At 48.5% G+C, this 15,689-nt stretch overlaps 2 protein-coding genes across 7 annotated transcripts in view; one reads left to right on the plus strand and one right to left on the minus strand.

Moving 5' to 3' along the window:
- NPAS2 (neuronal PAS domain protein 2) overlaps window positions 1-15,689 on the plus strand; it is a 198,905-nt gene that overhangs the window by 141,843 nt on the left and 41,373 nt on the right. For all 6 annotated transcript variants that reach the window (NM_001083763.1, XM_059891469.1, XM_024999126.2 and 3 more), the window contains 3 exon segments: window positions 11,365-11,483; window positions 12,358-12,440; window positions 13,183-13,289. In NM_001083763.1, the coding sequence (NP_001077232.1) occupies window positions 11,365-11,483; window positions 12,358-12,440; window positions 13,183-13,289 (309 nt within the window).
- LOC107132896 (dynein light chain 1, cytoplasmic-like) lies at window positions 14,389-14,898 on the minus strand (the record flags this gene model as incomplete). Its single annotated transcript, XM_015473367.3, has 1 exon — window positions 14,389-14,898. A coding segment is annotated over one exon (270 nt), but the record flags the coding sequence as incomplete, so codon positions are not given.

Genomic DNA, 15,689 nt, shown 5'->3' on the forward strand with positions numbered 1-15,689 from the left:
TAGTCCTTGAAGGTCACAAAAGAGCTGGACACGACTGAGCAACCTAACAACTTGGGGTTAAGGGCTGTCCCCATTGCCTGGTCCTGGCGTGATTTGGGCAGGTGGAGAGTGGCTCAGAGTGTGAGAGCGAGATGGAGATGTTTGGTGGGTATGAGCACTGGATGGATTGGTTTGCATCTGAAAAGTACACCAGAAGTGAGAGGTTTACTATCTCTAGGAGTTGTCTGACCCTGAGAGGAGCAGTCCCTCTAGCTCAGCCCTGCCCCCAAATTCAAAACATCAAATACAGAAACATAATTATTATACAGGCCACCCCACGCAACTTCCCCAAGGTCCCAGGCAGGCACAGGGTAAGAGCAATATATAAAGGGTAGAAGGGATGACATCAGTTAACATCAGTTTTATTTTAATCAAATACCTGTTCATACTTTGCGGAGAAGGCAGTGGCACCCCACTCCAGTACTCTTGCCTGGAAAATTCCATGGACGGAGGGGCCTGGTGGGCTGCAGTCCATGGGGTTGCTAAGAGTCGGACATGACTGAGCAACTTCACTTTCCCTTTTCACTTTCACGCATTGAAGAAGGAAATGGCAACCCACTCCAGTGTTCTTGCCTGGAGAATCCCAGGGACGGGGGAGCCTGGTGGGCTGCCGTCTATGGGGTCACATAGAGTCGGACACGACTGAAGCGACTTAGCAGCAGCAGCAGCAGCAGCAGCTCATACTTTGAGGAACTGTGAATATATAGGAAACCCGACTTGGGTCCATTACCATGAAAAGTCCTATTATTTCTGTAGGGCTGACTACTTTGAGGAGCATTGTCTGATTCTATTTGTTTTTTTTAATTTGTGTTTATGTTTATTGAACTTTGGCTGCACTGGGTCTTCACTGATGCGGGCGGGTTTTCTCTGCAATGAGCAGGGCTTGCTTTTCGCTGCAGGCCTGGGCTTCTCGTTGCTGTGGCCTCTCTTGTCGCAGAGCACAGGCTCTAGAGCGCTGGCCCGGTAGTTGTGGTCTGCAGGCTCAGCTGTCCCAAGGCATGTGAGATCTTCCCGGACCAGGGATTGAACCTGTATCCCCTGCATTGGCAGGCAGCTTACCAACCACTGAACCCACAGGAAGTCCCTGGTGAATTCTTTTCTGATGCCTGGAAAGAGGAAGTACTGCATTTACTCACCTGTGGACTCATCACCAGCCTTCCTGGGCCCACACAGTCCATGCCTGGCACATACATATGTATCTGATAGAGGCAGGTTGATGTAGACCGAGGCTCCAAGTCCTCGGCCCTGGACACACAGGCGGTGGGCGAGGAGCCAGGATTTAGGCTAAAGACTTGTGACTCCAGGCGAGCTGAGGACAGAGTACTCCTTGACAGAGCCCAGAGTACCCTCCAGAGATGGAGGGCAGCTTCCTGGAAGGCTCTTGCCATGTCTCTGGCCTTAATCCCAAAGTGAAGTTGAAATCCACTTTCATGTGTGCTGGGTGAAGTGGAGTGTGTACCTTCCGGTGCCCTGTGAGCTGTCTACACGGGCAGGCCTCCTGCCGAGTGCTGAGTGGTCAGGGACGTTGGTCCATTGGCTCCCCATTCAGCTCCCTTCCCACCTGGGCTCTCCAGGTGTTGGGAGGCCAGTGGCCCCCTTCCTGACATCCTTCTCAGGTCCCTCGCTTGCCCCTGCCACCCCACTCCGAGAACTGTCCCTGACACCCTCTCCCAGCCTAGACTAGCTTGTCTCACCAACCGTCTGATGGAACCTAGGCTGACAGGTGCTGACTGCTTCCCCAGGCTTGTATCCATAGGAACCCTCAGGCCTTAAGGCAAAAGGCCCCCAGTGACATGTGTGGAGTGCAGGGCAGGGGAGAAAGGCTGGCACTGAGCCGGAGAGGAGACCCATACGTCATGTCGATGAAGATGCCGTCTGCTTACCTGCTCAGGTCCTCTGGCTCTGTGACCCTGGGAGGCTGGAAGAGGAGCGGGCAGAGCACCCTGGCTCTGTTGACAAGCTTGAACCCTCTAACTGGATATTTCCAGGCTCACACATCCACTGTGCTACATCCCCCCTCCCCCACCCAGGGACACAAATGTACCAACTGTTGCCTAAATGTGCTGTGTGCTAAGTCACTTCGTGTCCAGCTCTTTTGCGACCCCATGGACTGTAGCCAGTCAGGCTTCTCTGTCCATGGAATTTCCCAAGCAAGTATACTGGAGTGGGTTGCCATTCCCTTCTCCAGGGGATCTTCCCAACCCAGGGATGGAAGCCACATTGCTAACATCTCCTGCATTGGCAGGTAGGCTTTTTTTCCCTTTTCTTTTCTTTTTACCACTAGAACCACCTGAGAAGCCCAAATACTTGAGCAAAATGGCATGTCTTGGTCACTCCTTGGGACTCCATCATTTGCCACAGATGTTCTAAGGGACAGAGGGCAGGGCAGACAGGACTTCCCATCTTTAACCTAGATTTTTAATCACTGTGAAGACCGCTGTGTCAGGAAATGAGATGAGAAAGTATCAGTCATTTTCTTCGAGTTGTTTCATTTGGGGGCAGTTTCTATCCTACTCCGTGAGAAGCTTCCAGAAGGAATCTGAGCTGGGCAATAGAACCGCTTGTCTCATCCTGTCCCCATAAAAAGTCCACTCTGTGACCCTGGCCCCGTGGCTTGGAGCCCCGGGGTGAACTGTTGGTCAGAGCAGCCTCCGGGCCACCTCTGCTCTGCCCACTGTTTCCAGAATAGAGTTGAAACAAAATCACTTCATCTGGGGCTATGTTTGTCTGGTCACAGATTTTTTTTTTTTAATGCTTCAAATAAATACCCCCCCAACCCCTAACCAAGCCCTGCTGCCCAGCCCTACATACTGACTGGGGAGGAACTGCCCTGGTGAGTTTCAAAGGTGTAGGAGTAGTCTTTGCTGGAAGGGGTCCTAAAAGGCAGGTCCCAGTTCCTGAAACAACTTGATGCTAGGAAGTAGGCTGTCCTCCCTGGGAGCCCAGCCTCCACCCCCAGATTTGGATCTCACTGTGCTTCGGACTGAAATCCAGAAAGCAGTGTTTCAGAAGTGGCTGGTACAGCTAGCTCCAAATAGGTCATCCTCAGCAAACATTCCACTCTGGGTTTTCCACAAACCACACGGCAGAGGGTGCAAGTTTCCCTGCCCTCATTTCACCTACTCCCCTCTAACCATGGGGCTTCCCGGATGGCGCTAGAGATAAAGAACTTGTCTGCCAATGCAGAAGACATAAGGGACGCAGGTTCCATCCCTGGGTTGGGAAGATCCCCTGGAGAAGGGCATGGCAACCTACTCCAGTGTTCTTTGCCTGGAGAATCCTATGGACAGAGGAGCCTGGTGAGCTACAGTCCATGGAGTTGCAAAGAACTGGACACGACTGAAGCAACTTGTCAGGCACTCTCACCACACAAACAGATTTGAAATGCTGGCAGCAGTGCATGCTTTCCAGCTTTCGACACTTGATGCCGGTCTGCTCCGTGGGGTTTCTGTAGGTTGCCTCCTTTTCTGCCTTTGCGGTTTGGGGATTTTCGTTTCTTTGGTTTTTGGTTTTTTTCCTGAGCTGAACTAATTGAGACATCTCAGTGAAGGCAACCAGCCACCTGCCCGCCAGACCTCACTGGTAGTGGGGACGTGCATTTCACACTAAAGGACAGCTTCCTGGAGGGAAGTCTGATCTCTCTGTCCCAGGCCCCCAAGAGTAAGAAACAGTATCCCTTCCACTGCACAGGGATGTACAGCATCCTTCTCCGGAAAGATCAGTGCTGCCAGATTAGATTGCAAAGGAATCAAGTTCACAATCAAGAACAAATTGTTACCCAAGGGCATCGTCCTGTGTGAGCATCTAATAAGATGGAGTGGTGAGGAATGGTCAGAACCACTATTAGCCCCATCTCTCTGCTTATTTCAGCCCTGACTGCAGGGAACTTTGTACGGGTTGTGCAATAATTGTGATTAAAACACACAAAAGATATGCACTTGGAGGATGGGACGAGGGCCTGTTCACTTCCCCAAGCACCCTATGATGAGGCCAACCATCTGGGGGAGATCTTGTTTATACCCTCACAAGTTTCTGGCCCTGAGAAATATTCCTTTTAATTGATGAATACCAGGAGAGAGGAGAAACTCAATTAAGACTTATATTTGCCCATTAGGTGATTTTTTTTTTTCAGTCCAGCACACTGCAGACCCCCGGCTCCCTCGTGTGGCTCTCAGTCTTTCTCTGATATCATTTTTCCACATGCCAGACAGAACTGGCAGAAGAAAAAGAAGAAACCACGCATTACCCCCAGCAGGTTGGGTGGTGGTCCAGGCTAAAAACCACACAGCATTCTTTTGCCACTGCTCTGAGAGCCCGGTCCACTTTTTACAGCACATCATGGGAAGGATGCTGTGAAGAGAGAAAGAGAGTCTGGAAAGAGCAAGTAATTAGCAGGACATGATTTCTCATGAAAGTGCAGAAAAATTCCCTCCACATTGTAACACTCCAGCCCGAACGTTGTGGATGTTCATCACAAATGAAACTTAGGGACCTCATTGTTCCTTTAACAAACCTCCTCACTGTCTGTTTCATGTCTTCCCAGACACCTACCAGCTTTTTTTTCGTTTGTTCCAACAAGTGCGGGGAAAGCTATTTGTCACTCTGCTTGTATACTTATGGGCTTCCCTGGTGGCACAGTGGTGAAGAATCCACCTGCTGATGCAGGAGACACAAGAGACACACTTTCGATCCCTGAGTTGGGAAGATCTCCTGGAGAAGGAAATGGCGACTCACTCCAGTATTCTTGCCTGGAAAATTCCATGAACAGAAGAACCTGATGGGCTATATTCCATGGGGCTGCAAAGAGTCGGACATGACTGAGCAACTACGCACACACATTTGCGTGCTATTGGGCTTCCTGGGTGGCTGAGACGGTAAAGAATCCACTTGCAATGTGGAAGACCCAGGTTCAGTCACTGGGCTGGGAAGATCCTCTGGAGGAGGGAATGGCAACCCACTCCAGTATTCTTGCCTGGAGAATCCTATGGACAGAGGAGCCTAGAGGGCTGTAGTCCATGGGGTTGCAAAGAGTCAGACACAACTGAGCAGCTAACACTTGTGGACTATTACTGTGTTTTCCTACAGTTACTGCAACTAAGTTATCGTCGGCAGGCCATCTCTGATCCAGATTCTCCACGGTGCCGTCCTGATGGCCCAATAGATGCTGAGGAGACAAGTTCCTCTTTCTCTCTTTCTTACTTGGCTGACCCTCCCTGTCACCCACTTCCTCCACCTTGCCCTTCGGAAGCAAGTTCTTGTCCTGCCACCCCCCTGAGGTCTCCCTGCCCCCACAGCATCCTTATCTCCTTGTCATGACTGATTTGGGGGGCTCACCTCTGTCATCAGGCCGACTGGGAAGACAACCCCAGATGCCAAGACATCATCATTCTTTTTTTTTTTTAATTTTTTATTATTAATTGGAGGATAATTGCTTTACAATATTGGGGTGGTTTCTGTTATACACCAACATGAATCACCATAGGTATACATACATCCCCTCCCCCTTGAACTTCCCCCCATTCCCCTTCCTATCCCACATCCCTGGGCTGACACAGCACCGGGTTAGAGCTCCCTGCATCATGCAGCAAACTCCTGCCGGCTGTCTGTCTTACAGATGGTGGTGCGTGTGTTTAGATGCTCCTCTCTCAGTCCATCCCCTCCTCTCCTTCCACACCGTTTCCATAAGTCTGTTCTCTAGTTTGCGCCTCCACTGCTGCCCTGCAGACAGGTTCACCCTTCTAGACTCCCTGTATATGCACTAATATTGTCCTCCATTGAACCTTGGGGTTCTCTTGGTTTTGAAATCCTGAGAATTTGAGCCCAAGGAAAAATTCTTTCAGGATCTCTGAAATCAGAGACTTCAGTGCTGAACGATCCGTGAGCAAAGAAGGGACTTGATAACCCCTTGATCCTTTCAACATCCTGCATCTCCCCAAGCATGAGGCCCATGACAGGTGCCTGGCTGTTTTCCACAGAGCCGTGATGCCTGTGCGTGCTGGTTTACGGCTGCTTCTCACCCAGGCGTCCTTCTGACCAGTGTTAATGCCTCAGAGGGCAGTGAGCCAGCCCGAGCACCCTGGAACCAGAACCGTGTTGTGGGCCAGCCGCCCACAGCCCACAGGCCACCAGCAGCAGCAGGCTGGGCTGCGGAAGGGAAGTCTCAAGGGAAGTCTCAACCAGGAGTCTCAAGGTCTGCGCATCAATTGCTGGTTAGGATCTGAAGGTCTCTTCCCAGATTGGACTTTAAGCTGTGGTGCAGTGTGAGGTGGAAGATCATCTCGAGAGAGAGTCATTGAGTAAACGTGTGGGCAAGACTCCTGCTCAGAGCTGGAGACAGAACCAGCCCCACCCAAACCCCACCACTGCCCCAGTTCCCACTGTGGGGAAAGCTAGCTATTCAGCTTTGGGTTTTTGATTAAGATCACTTATTTTTCTGATACTATAGGAGTTATTTATTCACTATACACAGAACACATTGTTGTTTAGTTGCTAAGTCATGTCCGACTCTGTGACCCCATGGACTGTAGCCTGCCAGGCTCCTCTGTCCATGGGATTCTCCAGGCAAGAATACTGGAGTGGGGTGCCATTTCCTCCTCCAGGGGATCTTTCTGACCCAGGAATCGATCCCACATCTCCTGACTGGCAGATGGATTCTTTACCACAGAGCCAGCAAGGAAGCCCATACACAGAACATGTCCCCTATAAAATGTACAGAAAATAACTAAAAAATATAATTTGGTGAACATGTTCTCAGTTAGAGAACATACTGATACTAAATCAGTTGGGAATAATTGTTTTCCTCAAAAATAGTTATAGTACCCAGAGTCTCCTTTACATCTGATGCAAAGTTCAGAGGGGCTTCCCTGCTAGCTCAGTTGGTAAAGAATCTGTCTGCAATGAAGAAGACCTGGGTTCAATTCCTGGGTGGGGAAGATCCCCTGGAGAAGGAAATGGTTACCCACTCCAGTATTCTTGCCTGAAGAATCCCATGGACAGAGGAGTCTGGCAGGCTATAATCCATGGGGTCGCAAGAGTCAGACATGACTTGGCGACTAAACCACCAAACCACCACCACCAAAGTTCAGTACTGATTTGGGGGACTATTTCCTAATATGTTGTATGAGGAGGCAGAGTTCACAATTAAATATGACTCTAGTACGTTACACAGAAGACCTGGGTTCGATCCCTGGATCAGGAAGATCTTCTGGAGAAGGGAATGGCAATCGATTCCAGTATTCTTGCCTGGAGAATTCCATGCAGCCTGGTGGGCTACAGTCCCTGGGATCACAAAGAGTCAGACACGACTGACCAACTAACACTACTACTAATATATTACAGTCCCTGCACACAAGAAATCGGTTTGTTACAGATGAAAACAAGTCATTCTTTGATTATTTGTGTTAATGGGATGCAAAGAAATACTGGGTAATTTTAAATGGCAAATAACCACAAAATGACTTATCTTTTGATAGTGTACTGGGTTTTATTATTATACAGGATATAAATGGGGTAAGATGTTTTTGTGAATAATACATCTCAAACAAAACAATGAAAATGAGGCCACCCTGCAATGATTCACAGGATTGTACTCAGACCACTGTTGACTAACTCTGGGATGTGGGGCAGGAATTAATCACTTCCATGTCTGTCGTCGGTTAGTGCTGTGTGTTTGCTGGTGGCAGGGAAAGGAGAAGTCTGGAAAGGGACACAAATCTGATAAGACAGGACTTTGCCTTCCTTGAGTGGTGAATCCTTCTGAGAGGCTCTCGAAGCCAAGTGTAATTAGATCTATTTTTTCCTCTGACTAAAGTTGAAACAACTAATTAAGTCCTTAATTAATGTTTTTCAACCACCTTGGGAAGTGCCAGAGAAGTTACTCTAAGTGTTCTCTATTACTCAGAGGTCCCTGGGCACAGCCTCCTTCTGTTGACTCTAGAATATGTGAGAAAGCTCATGCTGGGAGGACAAGTCATTTCAGAGGCTTTCAGTTCACAAAACGAGGACAGTGTCTTCTTCCCCCTGGTTTCCCCCAAGCTTTTCTCCTTGCCCTCTGTTACAACTTCATCTTCATTTATTTTCACCTTTGCTCAAGACTTCATCTGCTTAAGGCTTCTGGGGGTGGAAGCTTGTTTAGAAAAGGAGTTTGTTCAGTTTCAAGCCCCTCTGTAAAGTATCCAACTTATCAAGTGCAGACTCTGAGCAATCATGAGACATCCCTCCTGGGGTGCATTTTCTTCTTTAAAGCCTTCAAAGTGATAAGACGACTGGTAAAAACCACCTTGGGAGGCAGTCAGGCCAATGGCAAGGTCTGCAAAACACCCACTTCTTTTCCACTATCTGAGGCTCTACCCCTTGAAGAAGTTATCGGGGGCTGGCATTCACTACCCCTTCCTCCTCACAGTAAATCACCCAGGGAGGTGCTTACTGACATGAATTTAGCCTTCGAAAAGGTCACTCAAGCTAGTCTGTGGTTTGTGTGTGTGCGGGCTATTGTCTGACTCTGCAACCCCATGAACTGTAGCCCACCAGGCTCCTCTGTCCATGGAATTCTCCAGGCGAGAATACTGGAGTGGGTTGCCATTTCCTACTCCAGGGGATCTTCCCAACCCAGGGATCAAACTATGTCTCCTGGCCCAGGCAGGCAGATTCCTTATCACTGCAGCACTGGGAAGACCAGGTCATAGTGTAGAGAGTTTCTCTTAAATTCTTGGGATGTCCTCAGATGTTCGTTTGGAAGGTCCTGCTATTCTGAAAGAGAAGAGAGGATTTTATTAGGTTTTAATCTGGCAGGCAATGTCTCTAGATTTAGGCAGAGAGGATCTTTCACATCTGGGAAATTTTTAAATGTCCTTTTTTAATGACCAGATGTTCACATCTGCAGACCCTTCCCTTGTGTGGGCTTGTTCTCCTTTCCCTTGGTGACTTCCTTGGCCCACCCGACAAATTAATCTGCAATGATCTAAGCCAGAGACCGACAGATGTAAATTCTCTCGGGCCCACTCTGTTTTGTTTTCCTCACTTTATATTCGTGTTTGGAAACATTTATTAGTATTTATGTGAAGGCATTCAGAGACTATGTTTGGTAAAATGAGTGTGTTCCTGTTGGTGGGTAGCCGACCACTGTAGATAGAAGATCTAGTATAGATGGATTCACTTAGAAACCTGTAAACATAGAAAACAAAAAATTACTGGAAAGCCAAAGAGCGTCTTACAGATTTCTTTTCAGAAAACAGTTTTATGATGTTCTCAAATTGGAAAACATGGCTCTGTCTGAATCTACAAGCTCAGAAATATGCAGGATATAATCCACTACATTTTAAAAAGAAAGAGGTAATGTAGATTATCTAGAATAATAATCCTCAACCCTGGCTGCATGTTAGTAAATTGGGGGAGGTTTTTTGTTTTTTTAAAGAAACATTTTAGGGACTTTCCCTGTCCACGGTTAAGCTTTGACCTTCCAGTCCAGGGGTGCAGGTTTGATCCCTGGCTGGGGAACTAATATCCTAGGTGCCTCTTGACCAAAAAAAAAAAAAAAAAATCAAAACATACAACAGAAGCAATATTGTAACAAATTCGATAAAAACTTTAAGAAAATAAAGAAAAAATTTAATTTTTTTACTGACTTTTTAAGACCCAATTTTATTTTATTTTTTAAAATGTTTTGGCCGCATGGCGTGCAGGATCTTAGTTCCTGATCAAACCCACGACCCCTGCATTGAAAGTGTGGGATCCTAACCACTGGACCACCAGGGAAGTCTCTGGGGAAACTTCATAAAGTGTTGCTGCCCAGGCTTCACCCCGAGTTTCTGAAGTAGCTGATCTGGGCTGGGGGCAATCGTGTATCTGGTTCTGGGGAATCTGGAGAGAATTCCGTGTACCTGATAGGTTGACGTTTCTCCTATTGAACTCTTTCTTCCACCCACCAAACTCCACTGAAAAGAGCAAGAAGTTTTCTCTGGAAGGTGAAGCCGTTTTTCACAGTCACCCTGAAGACAGGTGTACTGCTCCTATGGAGATGGCTAGTAATGCCAAGTGGTATCTCCCCCAGGCCCCTGGGGGCCTGGCCTCAGCATCATGGTGGGCTGGAGCCCAGAACAGCCCCTTCTCGGTCCTGTTAGAACCAGGGCTTGAAGTCCTAAGACCTGGGTGGAAACCCTGCTCCACCATTTCAACTCTGAGTGAGCTCAGTTGATATACACAAGCCTCCTAGACCTTGGGTTCCTCATTTATATAAGGATAAGGAAAGCCAGCCTTCCCGGCCTGTGAGAACACATAAGACACAATGAATGGGTTTTGTCACCTGGGCAGTGAGTTCTATTGTGGATGCTGTGTAACTGGGGAGGTCACTGTGAATCCTGAGCTATCTCCTCAGTCAAATCTTGCATCAACCTGGGCTCTGAGGTGGTTCAGGGCACAATCTCTTGAATCCCAGGTAGGCCAACCCAGGGTCAAGACCCACTAGTTCCCCTGTAGTAGTAGTAGTATTGGTTACTTAGTCATGTCCAGCTCTTTGTGACTCAGTGGACTATAGCTCATGCTCAGCCAGGCTCCTCTGTCCATGGGATTCTCCAGGCAAGAATACTGGAGGGGGTAGCATTCCCTTCTCCAGGGGATCTCCTCAACCCAGGGATCGAACCTGGGTGTCCTGCATTGCAGGCAGATTCTTTACCCTCTGAGCCACCATACTTCCCCTGAGCCCATCAGTATCAGAACACCATCTAACAATGCAGCTCACCCTTAAGACACAAGCTGATGTGTGCGTCCAGACCCTCCTGCATTGTGGGGCTGTGTGCTGGTCTGGCAGAGGACTTTTTCCCAGCGCAGTAACCTCCATGGCTGCAGGACTAGTGCAGTGGGAGGCAGAGTTGTGTGTTGTTGTTTAGTCACTACGTCACGTCCGACTCTCTGTGACCCCATGGACGGTAGCCCACCAGGGTCCTCTGTCCATGGGATTTTCCAGGCAAGAATACTGGAGTGGGTTGCCATTTCCTCCTCCAGGGGATCTTCCTGACCTAGGGATCGAACCCACATCTCCTGCACTGGCAGGTGGATTCTTTACACTGAGCCACCTGGGAAGCCCTAGTTGTGCGTTACTGACTCAAATTCCAGCTCTGTCTGGCCTTGTGCCCAATGCTTCCCAGTCTGAGCCTCAGGTTCCCATACAGTGGGGGTAAGAATAGCACTTGACATCCCCAAGTTGCTGTGAGAATGAAACGGCTGATGGACCTGAGGCCGCTCGGTGGTGCCTGGCGGGGCTGGCCCCACACCATCTAGGGCTGACCTCACACCAGCTAGGGCTGACCTGTGTCTCCTCCCCTCCACCAGTGCCCAGCCCCTCTTGTAATGGCTTTGATGGCGCCCTTTCAAGGCCCTGCCGAGTGCCCTTGGGGAAGGAAGTCTGCTTCATCGCCACCGTTCGCCTGGCCACACCACAGTTCTTAAAGGCAAGTACCCAGAGAGGATTTATCTTGCAGAACAAGTACCCCCAAGTCACCTTGTGTGGCAGGTAATTCCTTGTCTTTCTGTGAAAGAAGATTTCAATGAGCTCATCACCGACTCTGAGAATGTTCAGTATCTGATTTCTGTACAGCAACAGCCCCACAAACTCTTTCCCCAAGCCTCAGTTTCCTAAAAATACCAGAGCGGGTAGCCATTCCCTTCTCCAGGGGATCTTCCTGACACAGAAATCAAATCCAGGTCTCCCAGATTGCAGGCACAGTCTTTACCTGGAAAGCCCCTCTTTCAGACTTCATGGACTGTAGCCCGCCAGTGTCCTCTGTCCATGGGATTCTCCAGGCAAGAATACTGGAGTGGGTAGCCATGCCCTCCTTGAGGGGATTTTGTTTGAAGGCAGTGAATCACGGGGGCAGAAAAGGGTCTTCCAGAACTCTATAAACCTTCCTACTCTTCACATGTATGTTGATACCAATCAGCGCGGGCAGAGGTAAAACCTGTCAGACAGTGCTCCGGACTCCCGTCTGTAATTTCTTTCCCTTGGATGGGGTGAATGCTGAGTTAAGTTACTCATTCAAATTCAGATGAAAAGCCATTTTCCATGTGTTTACCACATGTCTAGATGATAGGAAGGGAGGGGTATGACATTCTGGCTCTCAGACCTTTTTCCCCAGCTCGTGAAATAAATTTAGCAGCCGCTAATACCGAAATTAGCTGCTGATGAGGAGGTTTGGTCCAACACAACTTGGAAACTCGCTCTAAGTGCTTTTCACTTCTGTTGCCGACCATGTGTTCTTGACACAACCAGGGGTGGGGGTGAGAATCTGGCACCCCGAGTCATATTTTTCCTCCCTTTCAATACAGGAAATGTGCATCGTTGACGAACCTTTAGAGGAATTCACTTCAAGGCATAGCTTGGAATGGAAATTTTTATTTCTGGATCACAGGTTTGTGAAAAGAAAAACACATTTGGGTTGGGTGCTTTTTCAAGCGCTTATTTCCAGGAGCCAGGCTCTCCTTGGGGGACAGAATTCAGACCTGGTCCTCTCTCGTGGTGGGGAAAGTGCTTGCTGGCCAAAGGGCTGGGATCTCCCTCCACTGCGTTTGTCCCATCTATGGATATGTCCTGGGTTGGGTCAGAGCATCTCAGGAGAGCCACACACCCCCGCTGGAGACATCTCTGGGACACCCCCACCTGCCCCACCCCCATCCCACTCAGGACCCTCACCAGCTCCCATTAGGCAAGGCAAGATGTGAAGGAAGCTCTCATTTTATTTCCTTCAACACCCTTCCGTCCCTTTAGACCAATCTTCTTTCTTTCTTGTGTTACATTTTTTCACAGTTGAAGAACTAACAATCTCCCCTTCCTGCCCTTTGATTTTTTTTATGACACTTTAGAATTGGGCTGACTCCATGCATAGCTGTTTTTAATTATTCAGCAGTAATAACATTTGTGATCACTGGGGCCAGTTTAGGTCGAGGGAACCAAGGGTCTAATGCCAAAAAATGTGAGCACTTTGGAAAACACCGCCTCTCTGGTTTTGACCATTGCCAAATGGTTTTTTCTGTGTTTATTCTTGAGAAATGAGGCCCCTGGGTTGATCAAGAAACATGCAAACTGCCCCTGGATTGGCCACTACAGGAAGCCCGCAGGGCTGATGAAGACCCCCCTACCAACTGTCCTTGCAGAGCCCCTCCTATCATAGGGTACCTGCCTTTTGAAGTCCTGGGAACCTCAGGCTACGACTACTACCACGTGGATGACCTGGAGCTCCTAGCTAGGTGCCACCAGCACCGTGAGTAACCCTGCCAACCACCCAGCTCCCCTCCTGAGGACCTCCATTCTCTCCCTGCAGCCCTGACAGTGGGACTCGTAGGCTCTGCCAGTTGACGCATTACTTGGTTCCTTCTGAGGCCAAGAATTTTGCCCTCTCTGAGATGATCAAGTTGTGGTCCTTGTTGGGGATCCTTGTCTAGATTCCCCTGTGTTTTGTTTGCACCTGGAATTGACTTTGATCTGTGTGCTTCCTCCCCCAGCCCCTTCCCAGCTCCCCTCAGCAATGCAAACTATTTGATCTTTTTTTGCTTTTTAAATAGTCTGATAACTATTATTTTATTTATTTATTTGGGGGCTTTCTCTAGTTATGGCAAGCGGGGGCTACTCTCTAGCTGTGGTACTCGGACTTCTCATTTCGGTGGCTTCTCTGGTTGCAGAGCACAGGCTCTTGGGCACACAGGCTTCAGTAGTTGCGGCTCTTGGAGCTTAATTGCCCGTGGCATGTGGAATCTTCCCAGACCAGGGATCAAACCTGTGTCCCCTGCATTGGCAGGTAGATTCTTAATCACTGGACCACCAGGGAAGTCCCACAAATATTATTTTACTGGCAGATTCAGTGACTCCTTTTGTCGCTTTGGTCTCCTGTTTAGGCTTTCTCTTGACCGCTAGCATGTAAAGAGGAGCTAAAATCCAGGCACTGAGACAGTGCACCCCAGCTGCTCCTCTTTCCTGGACCCGTGGTCCAGCTTTCTGCCCTGCCCAGGCCTAACCCAGCAGCATCTGTGTGTACTGGGTACCCCCAAGGAAGCCGCAACTTAACCATAGGAGCCCTGCGTGGTGGTGTGCAGTGGAAGCCCCTGTGGCTGATCCTCTGTATAGAGCCATGTAGACCAAGGATGCTTAGCTGGCTGGCAGCCAGAGCATCCATCCAGAGGCTGCTGGCTGTCAGGTCTGTTTTCAGTCCAGTTCTCCCAGCGTCTGGATGGTCTCTCCCACAACTCCAAAGACAGGTCCAGCTGCAGCAGGATGGTGAGCCCCAGGAAAACCAGGGCTTTTTTTTTTTTTTTTTATGCACACTTCTTCAACAGATTTATTTCTTTAAAGGAATGGATTTTGAAGAGAAAAAACATGGGGCAGAGAGGTATGAATAGAAAATAAATACAAATGTAAGATGTTTTGCTAATTGCTTAATAACCACAAACTAGTACAGAGAATGGCCTGTACAAAACACCATAAAGGTTCAAAGATGGAGGAGTTCCCTGAGGCAAGGCTGAAGACCACAGTCTCTGGTATTTGGAATTTAGGCTGCAGTCCTTGTTTTTGGATGGATCACTGGCTGTGTGGCACAGTCCATGCCTTTAACCAGATTTGAACAGGAGAATGGCCACTTGGCCCAGGTAGGAGTCGATGAGGTGTTTGGTTTCATGTGTCACATAACTACCGAAGTTCCTCCCCATGATGCAGTGCCAGGTGGGGTTGTGCTTCTTGTCAAACTTCTTCTTGATATGGGTCGCAATGTCGTTCTCTATATTATATTTCTCCAGTGCCTGAATTGCACACTCCACCAAGTCCTGTTGCATCTCCTCCAACATATCAGCGTTCTTGATCGTGGCCTTTTTGGTCACACATGGTTAACAAGGAGCAGGGGCTGGCCGACTGCAACGGTCTCCTAGGGGAGGGGCTCATGAAGTGCATGCCCAAATAGAGAGGCCGTCACTACCAAAGCTGTGGCACATCTCGAAAACCACGGCTTCTTTTTTTTTTTTTTTAACTTTACAATATTGTATTGGTTTTGCCATACATTGACATGAATCCGCCATGGGTGTACATGTGTTCCCCATCCTGAACCCCCCTCCCAGCTCTCTCCCCATCCCATCCCTCTGGGTCATCCCAGTGCACCAGCCCCAAGCACTCTGTATCATGCATCAAACCTGGACTGGCAATTCGTTTCACATGTGATAATTTACATGTTTTAATGCCATTCTCCCAAATCATCCCCCCCTCCCTCTCCCACAGAGTCCAAAAGACTGTTCTATACATCTGTGTCTCTTTTGCTGTCTCGCATACAGGGTTATCCTTACCATCTTTCTAAATTCCATATATATGCGTTAGTATACTGTATTGGTGTTTTTCTTTCTGGCTTACTTCAATCTGTATAATAGGCTCCAGTTTCATCCACCTCATTAGAACTGATTCAAATGTATTCTTTTTAATGGCTGAGTAATATTCCATTGTGTATATGTACCACAGCTTTCTTATCTATTCATCTGCTGATGGACATCTAGGTTGCTTCCATGTCCTGGCTATTATAAACAGTGCTGCGATGAACATTGGAGTACACATGTCTCTTTCAGTTCTGGTTTCCTCAGTGTGTATGCCCAGCAGTGGGATTGCTGGATCATAAGGCAGTTCTATTTCC

Source organism: Bos taurus, chromosome 11 (genome assembly GCF_002263795.3).
Source record: "Bos taurus isolate L1 Dominette 01449 registration number 42190680 breed Hereford chromosome 11, ARS-UCD2.0, whole genome shotgun sequence".
NCBI classification, from domain to species: Eukaryota; Metazoa; Chordata; class Mammalia; order Artiodactyla; family Bovidae; genus Bos; species Bos taurus.